Source organism: Marmota monax, unplaced genomic scaffold, assembly GCF_021218885.2.
Source record: "Marmota monax isolate L192 unplaced genomic scaffold, Marmota_monax_Labrador192_F-V1.1 WCK01_AAM20220418_F8-fsc02119, whole genome shotgun sequence".
NCBI lineage: Eukaryota > Metazoa > Chordata > Mammalia > Rodentia > Sciuridae > Marmota > Marmota monax.
This window is the reverse complement of record NW_026693891.1, coordinates 1-13,928: the sequence shown is the minus strand read 5'-3', so window position 1 is coordinate 13,928 and position 13,928 is coordinate 1. Positions and strand designations below refer to the sequence as shown.

The 13,928-nt window shown below is 42.3% G+C and overlaps 1 protein-coding gene and 1 pseudogene across 1 annotated transcript; one reads left to right on the top strand and one right to left on the bottom strand.

Annotated features, from left to right (window-relative positions):
• Positions 1-3,105: 3,105 nt before the first annotated feature.
• On the top strand, positions 3,106-5,226 carry LOC124105594 (UDP-glucuronosyltransferase 1A9-like). The gene has a single exon (XM_058585157.1). It carries the CDS (start codon positions 3,836-3,838, stop codon positions 4,565-4,567), a length of 732 nt encoding a protein of 243 aa, XP_058441140.1. The 5' UTR covers positions 3,106-3,835; the 3' UTR covers positions 4,568-5,226.
• A 619-nt stretch (positions 5,227-5,845) lies between these two features.
• Positions 5,846-6,170, bottom strand: LOC131424890 (DNA polymerase epsilon subunit 3-like; annotated as a pseudogene).
• Between the last annotated feature and the right edge of the window lie 7,758 nt (positions 6,171-13,928).

Here is a 13,928-nt window from a genome sequence, read left to right as displayed (position 1 = left end):
CTTCCAAGCAGACACCAGCCTAGGAAATAGAGTCATCTTGTCCTGGAGATATTGCCAGAAGGTAGAGAAACGGACCCCAGGTGGCCCAACAGTGTGGGTTTCACCACTTCTTCCCTCATCAGGAGGGGGGCAGGTCATCACACTAATGGTGTCCCTGAGGCAGAGTGCTTCTGTCACCTCAGTGGGCCTGCAGCCAAGTCTCCTGTACTCCCAGCTCTGTGGAGGCCTCCAGCCTGCAAAAGCAGGGCAGAGGGGAGTTGTCTCCCAGGCCAGACTTTCCTTGCTAGACTTCCATTAATGTAGCAGGAACCTGAGAAGATCAACGTGGGAAAGGTCAGATGTGGACACCCGAGTCCCGATTGGTTGGCTCCGTTGCCTCTGGGCCTGTGGTGAGGAAGCACATTATGTGGGGGGCATGTGGTGGTACAGAGCTGTTCACCTGGTGGCCACTGGGCCATGAAAGAAAGGCAGGGAAGATATCCTCCAAGACACAAAGACCTCCCAGTAGGCCCCACTCTTGCAGTTTCCCCCACCTCAAGTGGTGCCACACTAGGGACCAGTCCTCAAACACATGGGCCTTTGGGGGCATTCCAGCTCTAGCCCAGAGCACCTTCTGTATGCAGTCTGTTTAGGGAGAGACCAGCTCTTCCACATCCCTCTGTGGAACCTGCTTTACCTCTTACTCATAATAAACATCGTCACTTTGGCCGTTTCGAGTCCTCGACCCACGCAAACTGGGTTTAAGTGGGTGGCTGCAACATTAAGCTGAGAAGGCAACAGCAAAAACCACACAACACAGAGATGATTTTCACATCAGGGGTGGGGAGGGTTTTTGACCTTAAGGGTCAGCTTCATGCTGGAAAAAGCGCTGGAAAGAGAGCCTGAGCCACTCCCTTATTTTATAGTGGGGACATCAGAGGCAGGAATAAGGTTTCCAGGATGGAGTCTTTCTTTGTGATGTCTTGTGGTCAGCAGACTGATTGCCATCTTGGCAAGTCATACCCATCTCAGGTGCTGTTCAGGGTTTTAGGTGGAGCTAGAGGAGGAGGCTCACCTGCATCATGTGATCAGTCCCTGACAGGGAGTTCCCAGTGCCAGACCTATCCCCTCATTTGGCTACTATGCACAATATTCCACACACACATCCCATGGATGGCTCGTGACAGCCGTCCAGTCTCTAAGATGGGTGAAGAAACATGCGGTAGGCCTTGAGGATCCTTCCTGGGAGCACCTCAATTGTTTTCTTTCCTGTGACACTTTGGTAACAGGTAGCCCAGGTGGAGTCTCCACTTGCCTTAGTGCTTACCTGTCTGCAGCTCTCTGAATCCTGGCATCAGAGGCTTATGTGCAGATTGCTGGTGTTTCTGCTCATTAGCTTCTCTCATCTTCAGTGTATGCTGAAACATGACACAGACTTCCAAGAAGCACATTACATTAAAGAAAAGCATGCATAAACTTGAAGTAAGGAGTGCAATATCAAATAGTGAGGGAGTGGTAAATCAAAACAGATGATAATACTGGTGAAATGAGAAAAAAAGTAGCATTAAGTAATCTGAAGTTAGTCTTTTTTAAGGTATTTGAGATGGAGGGATTTCTTGCTGTGCCTTCTATCTCTGGATTACGCAGGTATTGGGAGGCATAGTGGATACTCAAACCTCAGCTGTGTTACCTGTGTGTCTCTGGGCACAGAGGCAGCAACAGCATCAAACCTTTCAGCTGTATATTTAGTTCTCCCCTGCCCATGTGCTGTGCCGGTGGTGGTAATGGGATTCCCCTCGGTGGAATGGGCTGGCCGAGTACTATATGCTAAGAAAAATAGAGTGATGAAAAAAAACAACAGAATATAGGAGATATTTTTTAAAATTGGGGCAGGATGGGCTAGCCCATCACATGGATCGAGCTTCCACACTAAAAAGAAGAAAATGGAGCCTGCGCTTGCTTTCTTTATATGGGAGGACATCAAAGGCCTTCCATAGAATGTTCTTTACCCAATGCAGCTGAGTCCAGTACAACTAACTGTGCTTGTGTTCTTTCTCTGTGCAGGGCATGGTGTGGGTCCTGTGGGAGGAGGGTGAGAACATGAAGAATGTCTGTCCTGTGCGACAGGAGTGCTCAGTGGAGTGTGGGACACAAGCACACTGATCCCTGAGAGAGAACCATGGGTGGTGGGCGCATAGCAGAGGTCTGAATCTCTGGCTATACATGAAATCATTCAGAAAGCCAGAGGCATTCAGCATAATGGTGAGGCCAGCACTGAGTAGGTGATGACCTACTGCTCTGGAGGTGTCAAGGGAAAGTGAACTACCACAGATGGTAGCCACATAGGATCAAATCTCTGGAATGGGGATGGGAATGGGAATCGAAAAGACAGTAGAATGAATCAGAAGTAACTTTCCTATGTTCATATATGAATACATGACCAGTGTGCTCCACATCATGTACAACCACAAGAATGAAGTTATACTCCATGTATGTATGATTGTCAAAATATGTTCTACTGTCACATATAATTAAAAAAAAAACAAATAAGAAAAACGCCATTCTAATTCTAACCCAAACCCTAAACCTAACCCTACATATTGGCAAATATATACGTGTGTGTTGTGTGTGTGTGTGTGTGTGTGTGTATGTGTATATATTCATTTACACAAATATATGTATCCAAACTCATAGGGTAAACTTAATGTTAATTCTATACTGACACCTGAACATAACCATAAAAGTAATCCCTGGCATGGTCCATGGTGCTCTGAATTCTACTGTACCATTTTAGAGGCCTCAGAAGGTATAAGGGACGTGACTCAAAACAGAGTAGCAAGGAAGAGCATGAGAAGAAGATTATCACGAAATAAGGAAAAGAGGAGGGAGGGAAAGGGAGGGAGAAGGGGAAATGCACGGAAGACGGAAGGAGACCCTCATGGGTTCACAAAATACATATACGTTGTTGTGAGGGGGAAGGGAAGGGAAAAAAAAGAGAGAGAGAGATAAGTGTCACAGTAGTATGGGTTGACAATAGGGATGGGAGGGGAGGGGAGGGGAGGGGGGATAGGGAGGGCAGCAGAATACAACTGACCCTATGATTGCTGTATGTATCACATGGATATATAACCAATGTGATCCTGCAATCTGTACATGTGGAAAAATGACAATTCATACCCTATTTGAATCAAATGTATGATATGTCAAGATCATTGTATTGTCTTGAACAGCTAATAAAAATAAATAAAATTTAAAAAAGAATATAACACAAGCTTATCATATTATCTTGTGAAAGAATATTCTGTTGTGTTATCTTCAATTATTAAAACTTTTGGTTAATATGCATCCTAACAAAAAAAAAGTTTGGAAGGTTTGGAAATGGATCATGAATCCTTGGTTAATCAGAACTGAAAATGTAGAAAGGTTGATGTAGGGCAGTGTTGTTTGTGAATAAAGCTCGTGCCACTGAGAAGGACTGAGGACCTTCAGTGTTTCCTTTGAAGCTGGGTAGCCAATATCTTTCTGAGAAAAGAGCCTTTGGCAATCTGAAGATACAACCAAATTTTGCTTCTGGAAAAAATACCCCAATTCAGCCTCTATTCATATTTACTTTCCTTTCATCTTTTTGAGTTGTAAAGTCCAAAGTCATTGCTCTATATTGTGTTTCTATTCTCACATGGCTGTATGAGGTGTGATTTTCCCCTGACATTATGATAAGCTATTCTTCTCTGGAAAGGATACCCATCGGGTATGTAGACACTGGTCACTCATTAATCATTGCTTATCTGAGTGAATCATTGACAGTGTATAATCATTTTTATGAATTGATGAATGCAGGATTACTGTTGTATATAAAATGCTTGTACTTCCGCCTACTGTATCCCTTGAGCTTTGTGTCCAAGCAGCTGGATTGCAGGGGCTCAGCTATCCCATGGCTCCTGGTCTTTTGCCTGCTGCCCTTCCTCTGTGTGTGTGTGTACTGCTGGCATGTGGCTCTGCCCAGGCAGGCAAGCTGCTGGTGGTGCCCATGGATGGCAGCCACTGGTTTACCATGCGGTCAGTTGTGGAGAAACTCGTCCACAGAGGGCATGAAGTGGTTGCTGTCATGCCAGAGGTGAGTTGGCAACTGGGACAGTCATTGAATTTTACAGTAAAGACTTATTCAACTTCTTACAGTTTGGAGGACTTGGAACATGAGTTTAAAGTTTTTGCTGAGACTCAAATGAAAAAATCAGATGAAAGTTTATTGTCTGCATTATTGGATTCATACAATGGGTTTTTTGAACTACATTTTACCCATTGTAGGAGTTTGTTTAATGACAAGAAGTTAGTAGAATACTTACAGGAGAGCTCTTTTGATGCAGTGTTTATGGATCCTTTTGACATGTGTGGTCTAATTATTGCCAAGTACTTTTCACTCCCATCTGTGGTCTTCACCAGGGGAGTGTTCTGCCATTACCTTGAAGAAGGTGCTCAGTGCCCCAGTCCTCTGTCCTACATTCCCAGATTTTTTTTTCACTTTAAACAAGAATGTTTTTTATTTGTACAAAGCATTATAATCTTTAAAACAGTCTTCGTTTACCAATAAACTTTCCATTGCATTCATTTAACAAATTAATGGTATATTAATTTGTTACTACCTTGTCAAATCCCAAACACTCAACTGAGACAAAAAAAAATGCTTTGAAGCACTGAATGGAAAGAGAAAAGGCTAAGAAAGGCCAACAGAGATATTTTAGAAGAAGTTAAGGGGAATTTTTTTGGGTGGGGGTGGGAGATTAAATTCATGAGCACCATCAGATTTCCCTTAAGGTTCAGAGTTTATCAAAGAAAAATATTAAGATGTGAAATTAGAACTAAGAAATATAAGAAACCTGCACTTTGGGATATTAAGCAGGTAATCAGAATTCCTAGATTGTGGATGAAGTTAAGTGAAAAAGGGAAAGAAAGTAGAGAAGAGTCAGAAGAGATAGAAAAAGGGGAAAAAGATGTGCCTAGAGGGAATTAAGTCTGAAATTCATAATGAATTAAAGAATGAAAAGACAAAGACACAGTCTGGGAGATGAAGTGTAAAAAGAGAAAGCCTGGGGGGTTCTGCACCTTCCAGGAGGTGACATTAAATACTAACACTGTACAGTAGTAAATAGTGAGGGACAACTAACACTATGCCATCTGTCTTAAATAAGTAAATAAGTCCCTGCTGGACTAACTCCAATCAATACTGATTTAAAAGCATATGTGCCCAGAGTATAGCCATTCTATAGGCTGTATGTCTACAAGCAATCTAAAAGGACTGAAAGCCAAGTGGGATTAGAGGAAATGAAACTCAAATTAATGCAACTGTCAAGTGATGAGATTACAGAGTTCATTATTCTCCCATAGCCTTTTAGTAGTTTTTTTTAAAGCTAAACCATCCTGATCATTCTTAATAAGGTACTATTGCCAAATACTGTTACAAATAGACTGACCAATTTTTCCTGAGCCTTGACTGCCTCTGTAATATGGAACATGGCAGGTAGCATGGAAGTTATTACTTTTGTGGAGGGGCAAAAAGACTTGGGATCAAAAACTACCTAGCCATACATGTAAGTAAACAAGATATATTAATTCGACTGATTAGGCATTCAGAATCCCTTACAAAAAGTCAAAACCTTCAGACTGATTAAGCAAAACAGAATTCTGTCACTCAGATGCTCTGAGTCTGGAAAGCGCTGGTTTTGATGATAATTCTAGTCAGTTTTTATTTTGATCTTCTCAGGCAAACATCAAACTTTGCCTGCTCTGCTCAGCAGGGAAAAGCTTTGCATAAACATGTTCCACATTTCAGAGTGGTAGCTTCCACAGTGCCATGGCCTACCCTCCCTATTCAATTGTCTACGTCCTCTTCTTCGTTCTGTTCTTCTTCTTCCAGTCTTTCCTCATCTTCTTCATTGTCCTCATCCCTGCTCCTGTCTTGCTCTTCTGAGTCTGTTTTTTTGTCTTTGTCCTTCTTCTTTTGCTCTGAAGCTTCCTTCTTACCTTTCTGTTCCCGCCTATAAGCAGGATGTGGCGTACAGCACGAAGACACTGGCGGCGCGGGAGATGGCGCTCCGGGCCTCCTTGGAGATGTTGACACCGTCCGGGAGCGCCTCTTTAATGATCCTGGTGATGACAGCATTGGGCAGGTTTAAGTCCTCTGGCCTCTCCGCCATTGCCACGGCCGGGGCCGAAGCTGCTTCAGCCTCAGGCCTCTTCTTCAGGCAGCTCCATTCCCAGATTTTTAATGAGGTTCTCAGATGTCATGACTTTTAAGCAGAGAGTAGAGAACCTTATAAACCACTTGGGGGAGCGTTTATTTTGCCCATATTTCTTGAAAACCACCTTGGAAATCGCCTCTGAAACTTTCCAAGCCCCTGTCACACCATATGATCTCTTCAGCCAAGTATCCATTTGGTTGCTGCGAACTGACTTTGTTTTGGACTATCCCAGACCTGTGATGCCCAACATGATCTTCATTGGTGGAATCAACTGTCACCAGGGGAAGTCACTGGCCAAGATACGTGTGTCTCCCTTAGCACACGGAGGGAACCCTGGCTTTGGGTGTTAAGAAAGATTCCATCCTGAGTTGTGATTCTTTATTAATATCCACTGTATTTGGAATTTTTTTCTGGGTTAACAATTGTTTTGTTTCTATTCATTAACTGTGGGTTAGCAAGTTTTATAAAGCTGTCCTCATTGATATTTATGTGCATATCAGTGATGGGATTTGTGTCATTTCTAAGCTCAATTTCTAAATCTGCCATAGAAAAACCCCAAGAAACACCTGCGAGATATTCCTTTTTGCCAGTTGTATAGGAAAGTGTTCTGAGCAGTTTTGTATGCATACTTTTCTTTTTTTGAAATTATTTTATATGTATTCATGTATGTAAAGCAAACCTTACACATATTTTATTAAGTAATATCTAATAATGGAGCTGCGGTTGTGGCTCAGCAGTAGAGTGCTCTCCTAGCATGTGCAAGATGCTGTGTTCTATCCTAAGTAGAGTGCTCGCCTAGCACGTGCGAGGTGCTGTGTTCAATCCTAAGCATAATATAAAAATGGATAAATAAAAATAAAGGCTTTAAAATATAAATAAGTAATATCTAATAATAAAGTGTACATGAGTTCTTTACTTTGTATTTCACTTGGCAATGTATTGTAGTCATGCTCACAATCTAATACTTATAATGTGTTCATTTAGTAATTGCATTGAAAGCTTTAAACAGTTTTTCTTTTGAATCAACCAATAGTGATAGATATTTAAACTTTTTCCACATCTTTGAACAAGACTATAAACCTCATTGTAAATGTGTAAAACACATTCCTTTATTTTTTCTTCCACATCATGTTTTATTTTTTCAACTCTTCTAGAATATTTTCTGTCGCGACCCCTCGCCGGCAAGGGAAAACACGACACAGGATTCTTCTTCCAGCAGTTTATTCAGGCCTTGATTCATGTATCATCTTCTAGTGACCCCCCGCCGAGCGCCCAAGCATAGCCTAATAAAGCTTACTCAAGTCCAATCCAAAGCTGCCACGCGGGGTTTTCTCATAGGGTGCTGAGGGACAGCGCGCCAACTCTTCCTAATAAGGAGTTGTTTACCAAGATCCACAACGGAGACCGGCACCATCTTCTAATGGCGGCAGCGGTCTACAAACACGGCTCACCACAGTTCCCCCTTATCTCTTAAAAAACAATGCAGGCGAAAGTAGAGGTCCTATCCCACTGTGCAAACATGGCTGCAATGTATGGCTCAGTCCTAAGGAGGCGCCTTCCCTAGATCTGACACCATATCAGCCGACGCCTTTTTTCGTGGGACGGGGCGTGGACGCCAAACCCGTATGCAATAGGACATGCTTCCCTTGAGGTCCGGAGATCGGATCACTCAAGTGCAGTGCCTTGCCTCGCATCCTGCATCGTGCTGACGGTGAAAAAGAAAGGGGATTTTACAAGTAGCCGGTCAGTGACTATGGGGTTGGAAGTGGCAACACCATCTCTCAGCCCCTGAGAAAACGAAGGGTCCAAAGCATAAAGTGCAGCGCCAGCATGGAAGCCCACCTGCGTGCAATGGCAACAAGGCCTGCAGAGTGCATGGGCCTTCCATAACTGGGAAAGCAGGAAGAGGAGGGCATGCCAATCCCAGTGCAATGTCAAAAATAACTTGGGGTGCAACGGCCAAAACCCAGGAAATTATTGCTTAAGTTGCGCAAGCCAAACTTGTGGAGAGATACCATTCTCTAGGGCTGCAAAAGCCTGGACGATCATAGCCTTTTCTTGGCTATGGCGAGCTCTTAGGCGACAGAAAAGCCACAGACAAAGGACAACCCCAAAACAACACACCGCTCCAAAAATGCCTACTCCCACCCATTCCTTAAAGAAAGAAAAAGCAGAAGACAACCAATTCGTAAATTGGCCCAATGTCACAGGGTCCACACGAGTGTTGTTCAACATGGCAATTTGTGTCAGTTGGGTCTGGATCAACTTCTCTGCTTCCATGGACCAGTTTCCGGCCAGGTACTGTCCGATGATTTGAGAGGTATTTCTGGAATCATTAAATCTGAGAGATGTTATACATAGATGTGCACGATGATCAACACAACCCAAATGTACTAGGTCTGACAATTCCTCAACTTGAGCTTGAAGCAGATCTATCCTTTGATTAGCAGCCAAAATCCCAGATAGAATGTGTTGATTAATTCTACTTTGAGATTCAAGTATGGTGGATGTTGAATAACCTGATTAATAGTGGCAGCAGTTTGAACCTGGCTGGCCATGGCTACTCCAGCTGTAACTGTTGAAGCAGCAGACACTGCCACAGCTGTCACTATAGCTGCTGTAATTCCAAAATCCCTACGGCTCCTGAGCACCTCAATAATAGGGAAGGAGTCCGGATCCGCAGTAACCGGAATCGGGACGAAAGTTGGGACTTTCATAACAACTGCCGTGCTCCAGGATCCATTCCAATACTCAGACAAGACACATGTACAATTAGAACAGTCAATCATTTCTGATCCTGTAGTATTGGTATCATTGGTCAAAAGGAACAGAAACGGAGAATGAAGGCAGACTGCTGCAGAGGGCAGTGTGGCATTGGACACCTGAGAATTGTATGAAATGTTTTTAAGCCTCCTACCATTACCAGTGTCCTGTACAGAGCCAGACACATTAAACAGCCAGCTTTGGACTCCTCGTAATTGAGCCAAAGCAGAGATGTCGGCTGTGGCCCCCTTTTCATTGGAAATCAACCATTGAAACCAGGACCAACCCGCTCCTATAGAGGAATAATTGTTGGAAGAATTATACAAGTACCTTTTGAGAGAGGGGGAAAGGGAAAAACCTTTGGCGACCTGATGTTTCTCCCAAGAGTGATCTTGACAAGGTGTAAATGTAGGAGGGAAGCCATACTCAGGGGTGCAATAAGGAGAAGCCTTAAAATGAGTGGCATTAGAGGTCTCATTAGAAGGAGACAACGGAATTAACACCTGGGAAGTAATGGCCAAAGTGGTTATATTAAACTCAGATGTATTTGTCGGGACTCTTCTTGTCAGGCGTTCTGGAACCCACACCGGCTCCGTCCTGTCCCGGCCCCCGGCGGCGCTCTGCTTTCTCTGCAGCGTGAGCCCGCTCCGCAGCAGTGCAGGCAGGTCCTTCAGCCGCGGCCGCAGCGACGCCGGCGGCTGCTCGCGCTCCGGCTCGCGGGCTCTGGGACTGCGGCGCAGAGCGCTGTCCGCCGCCGCCACCGCCGCAGCCAGGGCCGGGTTCTCGCACGGCGGCTGCATCTTGACTGAGCCCACCGCCATCTTCATGCCCAGACCGCGGCCGCGGCCCCGGCAGCTTCTCTCAAAAACATCTGCAAAGTGCTCTGCTTTACCTTAAGTCCTTTTGAACGTAGCAACCCATCTAGGGCCAACAAAATTGGGCTTGAAGAAGTAGCGACCATAATGTTTTTAGAACTATAAAGAAAGTGAAGGTACAAAAATCCCCGCTCTCTTCCTTTTACAGGGGAGCGTTCTGTTCTATGAATTCCCCGCTCTCTTCCTTTTACAGGGGAGCGTCCTTTTTCCCGCTCTCTCTCTATTTACAGAGAGAGCGCCCCGCTATTTGCTTGCGGATTCCCACTTTACCTGGGAACTTACCGGTGCACCACCCTGACTGCTGAAAGTTCTGGATCCTGGGTTCGAGGAATATAATTCCCCATCCGGGCCACCAACTGTCGCGACCCCTCGCCGGCAAGGGAAAACACGACACAGGATTCTTCTTCCAGCAGTTTATTCAGGCCTTGATTCATGTATCATCTTCTAGTGACCCCCCGCCGAGCGCCCAAGCATAGCCTAATAAAGCTTACTCAAGTCCAATCCAAAGCTGCCACATGGGGTTTTCTCATAGGGTGCTGAGGGACAGCGCGCCAACTCTTCCTAATAAGGAGTTGTTTACCAAGATCCACAACAGAGACCGGCGCCATCTTCTAATGGCGGCAGCGGTCTACAAACACGGCTCACCACAATTTTCTGCCAGTTCGTGTTTCCCTATTCTTGCTGTTTTCCTTATATCCTAGGAACATCCTAGGAGTAGAGCTGCTGGTTAGATGCTATCTCATGTTATGTTTAAATAACTTTCGAGTCCTAAGGAACTCCCCTCTTTGATCAGCAGTGTATGAGAGCTGTTGCTTTTACATGCCCTCTCCAGCTCCAGATGTTGCAACTTTTAAGTTTTGTCAAATTTTTGGGCAAAACATGGAGTGTAACTGCTTTGGTTTTTGCTTCCTCTTTCCACAGATATGTTGAGCATTTGCATTTCTTCATAATTTCATGCTCACATTTGTTGGTCATTTTTAATGTGTCTTTTTACAACTAGTTTTTTAAATCTTCTATGTGAATATTAATCCTGCTTTAAAATATGTGCTATGAATAAATGTTCAGGAGCTGTTCTTCATTTTTTACCATGGAGGATTTTCAATTTGGGGGAGTTAAATTGTAAAGGTTTTCTTTAAGAGATCTGGATCCCAACTCGTTTATGTCTTTCCTGATGTGAAATGTACAACCATTTTTCCATATCATGTTTTATTTTTTCAACTCTTCCAGCATTGCTATATTTTTCTTTTTGCCTTTCAATATACAGTGCAAATATCAAATTTTATTAGTTTTCTCAACTGATAGCCTGATGTCCCAACTCCTTTTGATCCTTATATATTCAATGCTCTTTGCATTTGTATCAGCACTCTCAGTTTTTTCCCACTGACTTATCTGCTTATTTGGCACTACTGTGTTCTCAGTAAGTTGCTCTGTGGTAAGCTCAAATATGTGTGGCTCACTATCTGTGTTTCTAAATTTCCTAGGTGATTGTTTTTATGTATGCTGCTTCATAAAAGGTTAAATTATTTTGTCAAGGTCCAAAAAATAAAAACAAACTATTTGTGTTAAGGTTAAATTAAATGTTTTCATTAATTTGAGATTATTGGCACTTTTTTTTCTTGCTTTTCAGGAAGATGTATCCTTTTTACTCATTCAGAGGTTTTTTGTTTTGAGATACAATTAGGTGTTAATATTTAATTACTTTCACTAATCAGCATTGTCCAGTCATCTGGAAGAATATGTATCTGGTAACACAAAATTGTTTCATTGGATTGGCTTATATTAGAATTTGCCTACTTTGAATTTATTTTTGAGGTGACTTTTTAAAATGTTATAACTATATAGAACAGTGCTCTTTATTTTTACATAGTCACACATGCTCAAAACATAATTTGTTCATTTCATTCCCCAGTTCGTTTCCTCTCCCTCCCTTCCTTCCTCCTCCTGGTATCCTTGCATTACTCTATAGATATTTTAAATGTCCATCAGTTAAAAAAAATTCATTTTATTTGCATAAGCATTTTTATCTCCTTCTTAACATATATTTCTAGGCATTTTATTATTTGTGCACAGTGCTATTTTTATTTATTTTGAACTGGTTATTGGTAATTAAAGGGCAGTTTTGTGCATTTACTTAATATCTAATTATATTCCTATATTTTTTCTTAGTTTGTAAGATTGATTAGGTATGGAACAGCATCTGCAAATCATTCCCCCTGCTGGTATTTTCACCACTTATTTTGCTTTACTGAAACACATGAGTATATTATTGGTCCAGGCACGTCAAAATTGTATGCAGTCACTTGCAACTGAAATAATCTTGACAAATACAAAACTAATGTTCTTGGAAAATGCCTGGTGGCTAAATTCGTGAGGAACAATTCATACATTATCTGAGCATCTTACGGATGGACTATGCTTTTTTATCTGTAGTTCTGTCTTCTGGCCTGTTCAGTATACTTTGAGGCATAATCCTATTCTCTCCCAGGCTGGCAGGTGTTGGAGAGGTTCTTCTCTTCACCTGTGGAAACACGACCTAATGCTCATTCTAAAAGCCTGGGGGACTGTGCCTTCAGGCATGTTAAAGCTAGGTATATCTTTCTGCTCTCGGGGAGACCAAGCAAGGAGATACATGTTGCACGATCTTAACAAGCTGAGTCATTCAACAGGCTTTTCTCCCTTTTACCCTCTATCAGCACTGTGCCAGTCACCAGGAGGCACACTGCCTGTGCTCTTGCCCTCTGCCCTGGGGTGGGGCCCTGCACTTTCCTGAACCCACAGTGAAGTCAGGGTGGCTCACCTAGAGGGTTTTAGGAAGTCAGAATCTGTATATGATTTTCTGTCACCATCATTTAGGTATGCCTATAAAACGTTGAACCATAGAGAGTTTAAAATATGCTTGGTTTTTTATATAACATTCATATTTTAAAAATAAAATATTTGATTTTATATATATATATATATTAAAGGATATATATGGATTCAAACTTTAATATATTGGGCGACTATATACATTTATAAATATAAACGTACAGTAAGCACAATTCTCAAAGAAGAATTAAGATCTCAGAGGGCCCTTTGGTTAAGAGCCTGGGTAGAGCACAGGTATAACTGTAAAAATTTTCATCCATAGAGCTATGGAGTGTGTGTTTAAAATTGGCAGATGTCCCTGGGGAAAGCATTCAATATTTGTATTGCTGAAGAATAGGTATCATAGTCTTAACAGCATCGATTTTGTGAGAAGGAAACACTGATGATAGTGGGATTTTGTATGTATGTTCCTGTATCCTTGTTAGCTGTGTTTGGGAACATGGTGTCAAGTCTCTCTGGCAATAATGGTGATATCAAGAGTCTGACATCATAGAAGAGCTCTAATTCCTCCATGCAGAGGGGTGTCTGTTAATTGCACTTCTGGAGAGGAGCAAACTAGTGCTGGCCTCAGTGCTCTGCCATCTCGAGTCTCCTGTACAATTATTCGCTTAAAGTCAATTTTGCTTGATAAACTTATAGCTACCTCTACTTTCTCTTAGTTTTCATTGTGTAGGACATCTTGTTGGAATTCTGTTTTTTTAAACATTAAATTTTTGCTACTTCTTATTTTATTTATGTGTTTCCCAAAAGTTCTACCCATGTGACTTTGTAGTTCGCTGACTTTTCTGAACATTATTCTGAATTCTTTTTCAGCCATGATCCAGTGTTTCATTTCCTTAGAATCAATGACTGCAACTTTATTAGTCTTTTGGGAGTTATTATGATTCATTTACTTAAATATTTTTTTTATTTCACATTGGTGTGTGTGCATTTCAGGGTACAACTGCCTGCTTTGACATTCACTGGTTCTCTTGAGGCATAGTTCTTCATTTACTGATTAGTCTATCCTGGGTGTTCTAGGGTTATCCTACATAAAGAACTATCAGCCATGGGGTTGGGGCTGTGGCTCAGCAGTAGAGCGCTCGCCTAGCATGTGCAAGGCACTTAGTTTGATCCTCAGCACCACATAAAAATAAAAAATAAAAAATGTATTGTGTCCAATACAACTAAATTTTTTTAAAAAAATTCTTAAAAAAGAAAAGAAATC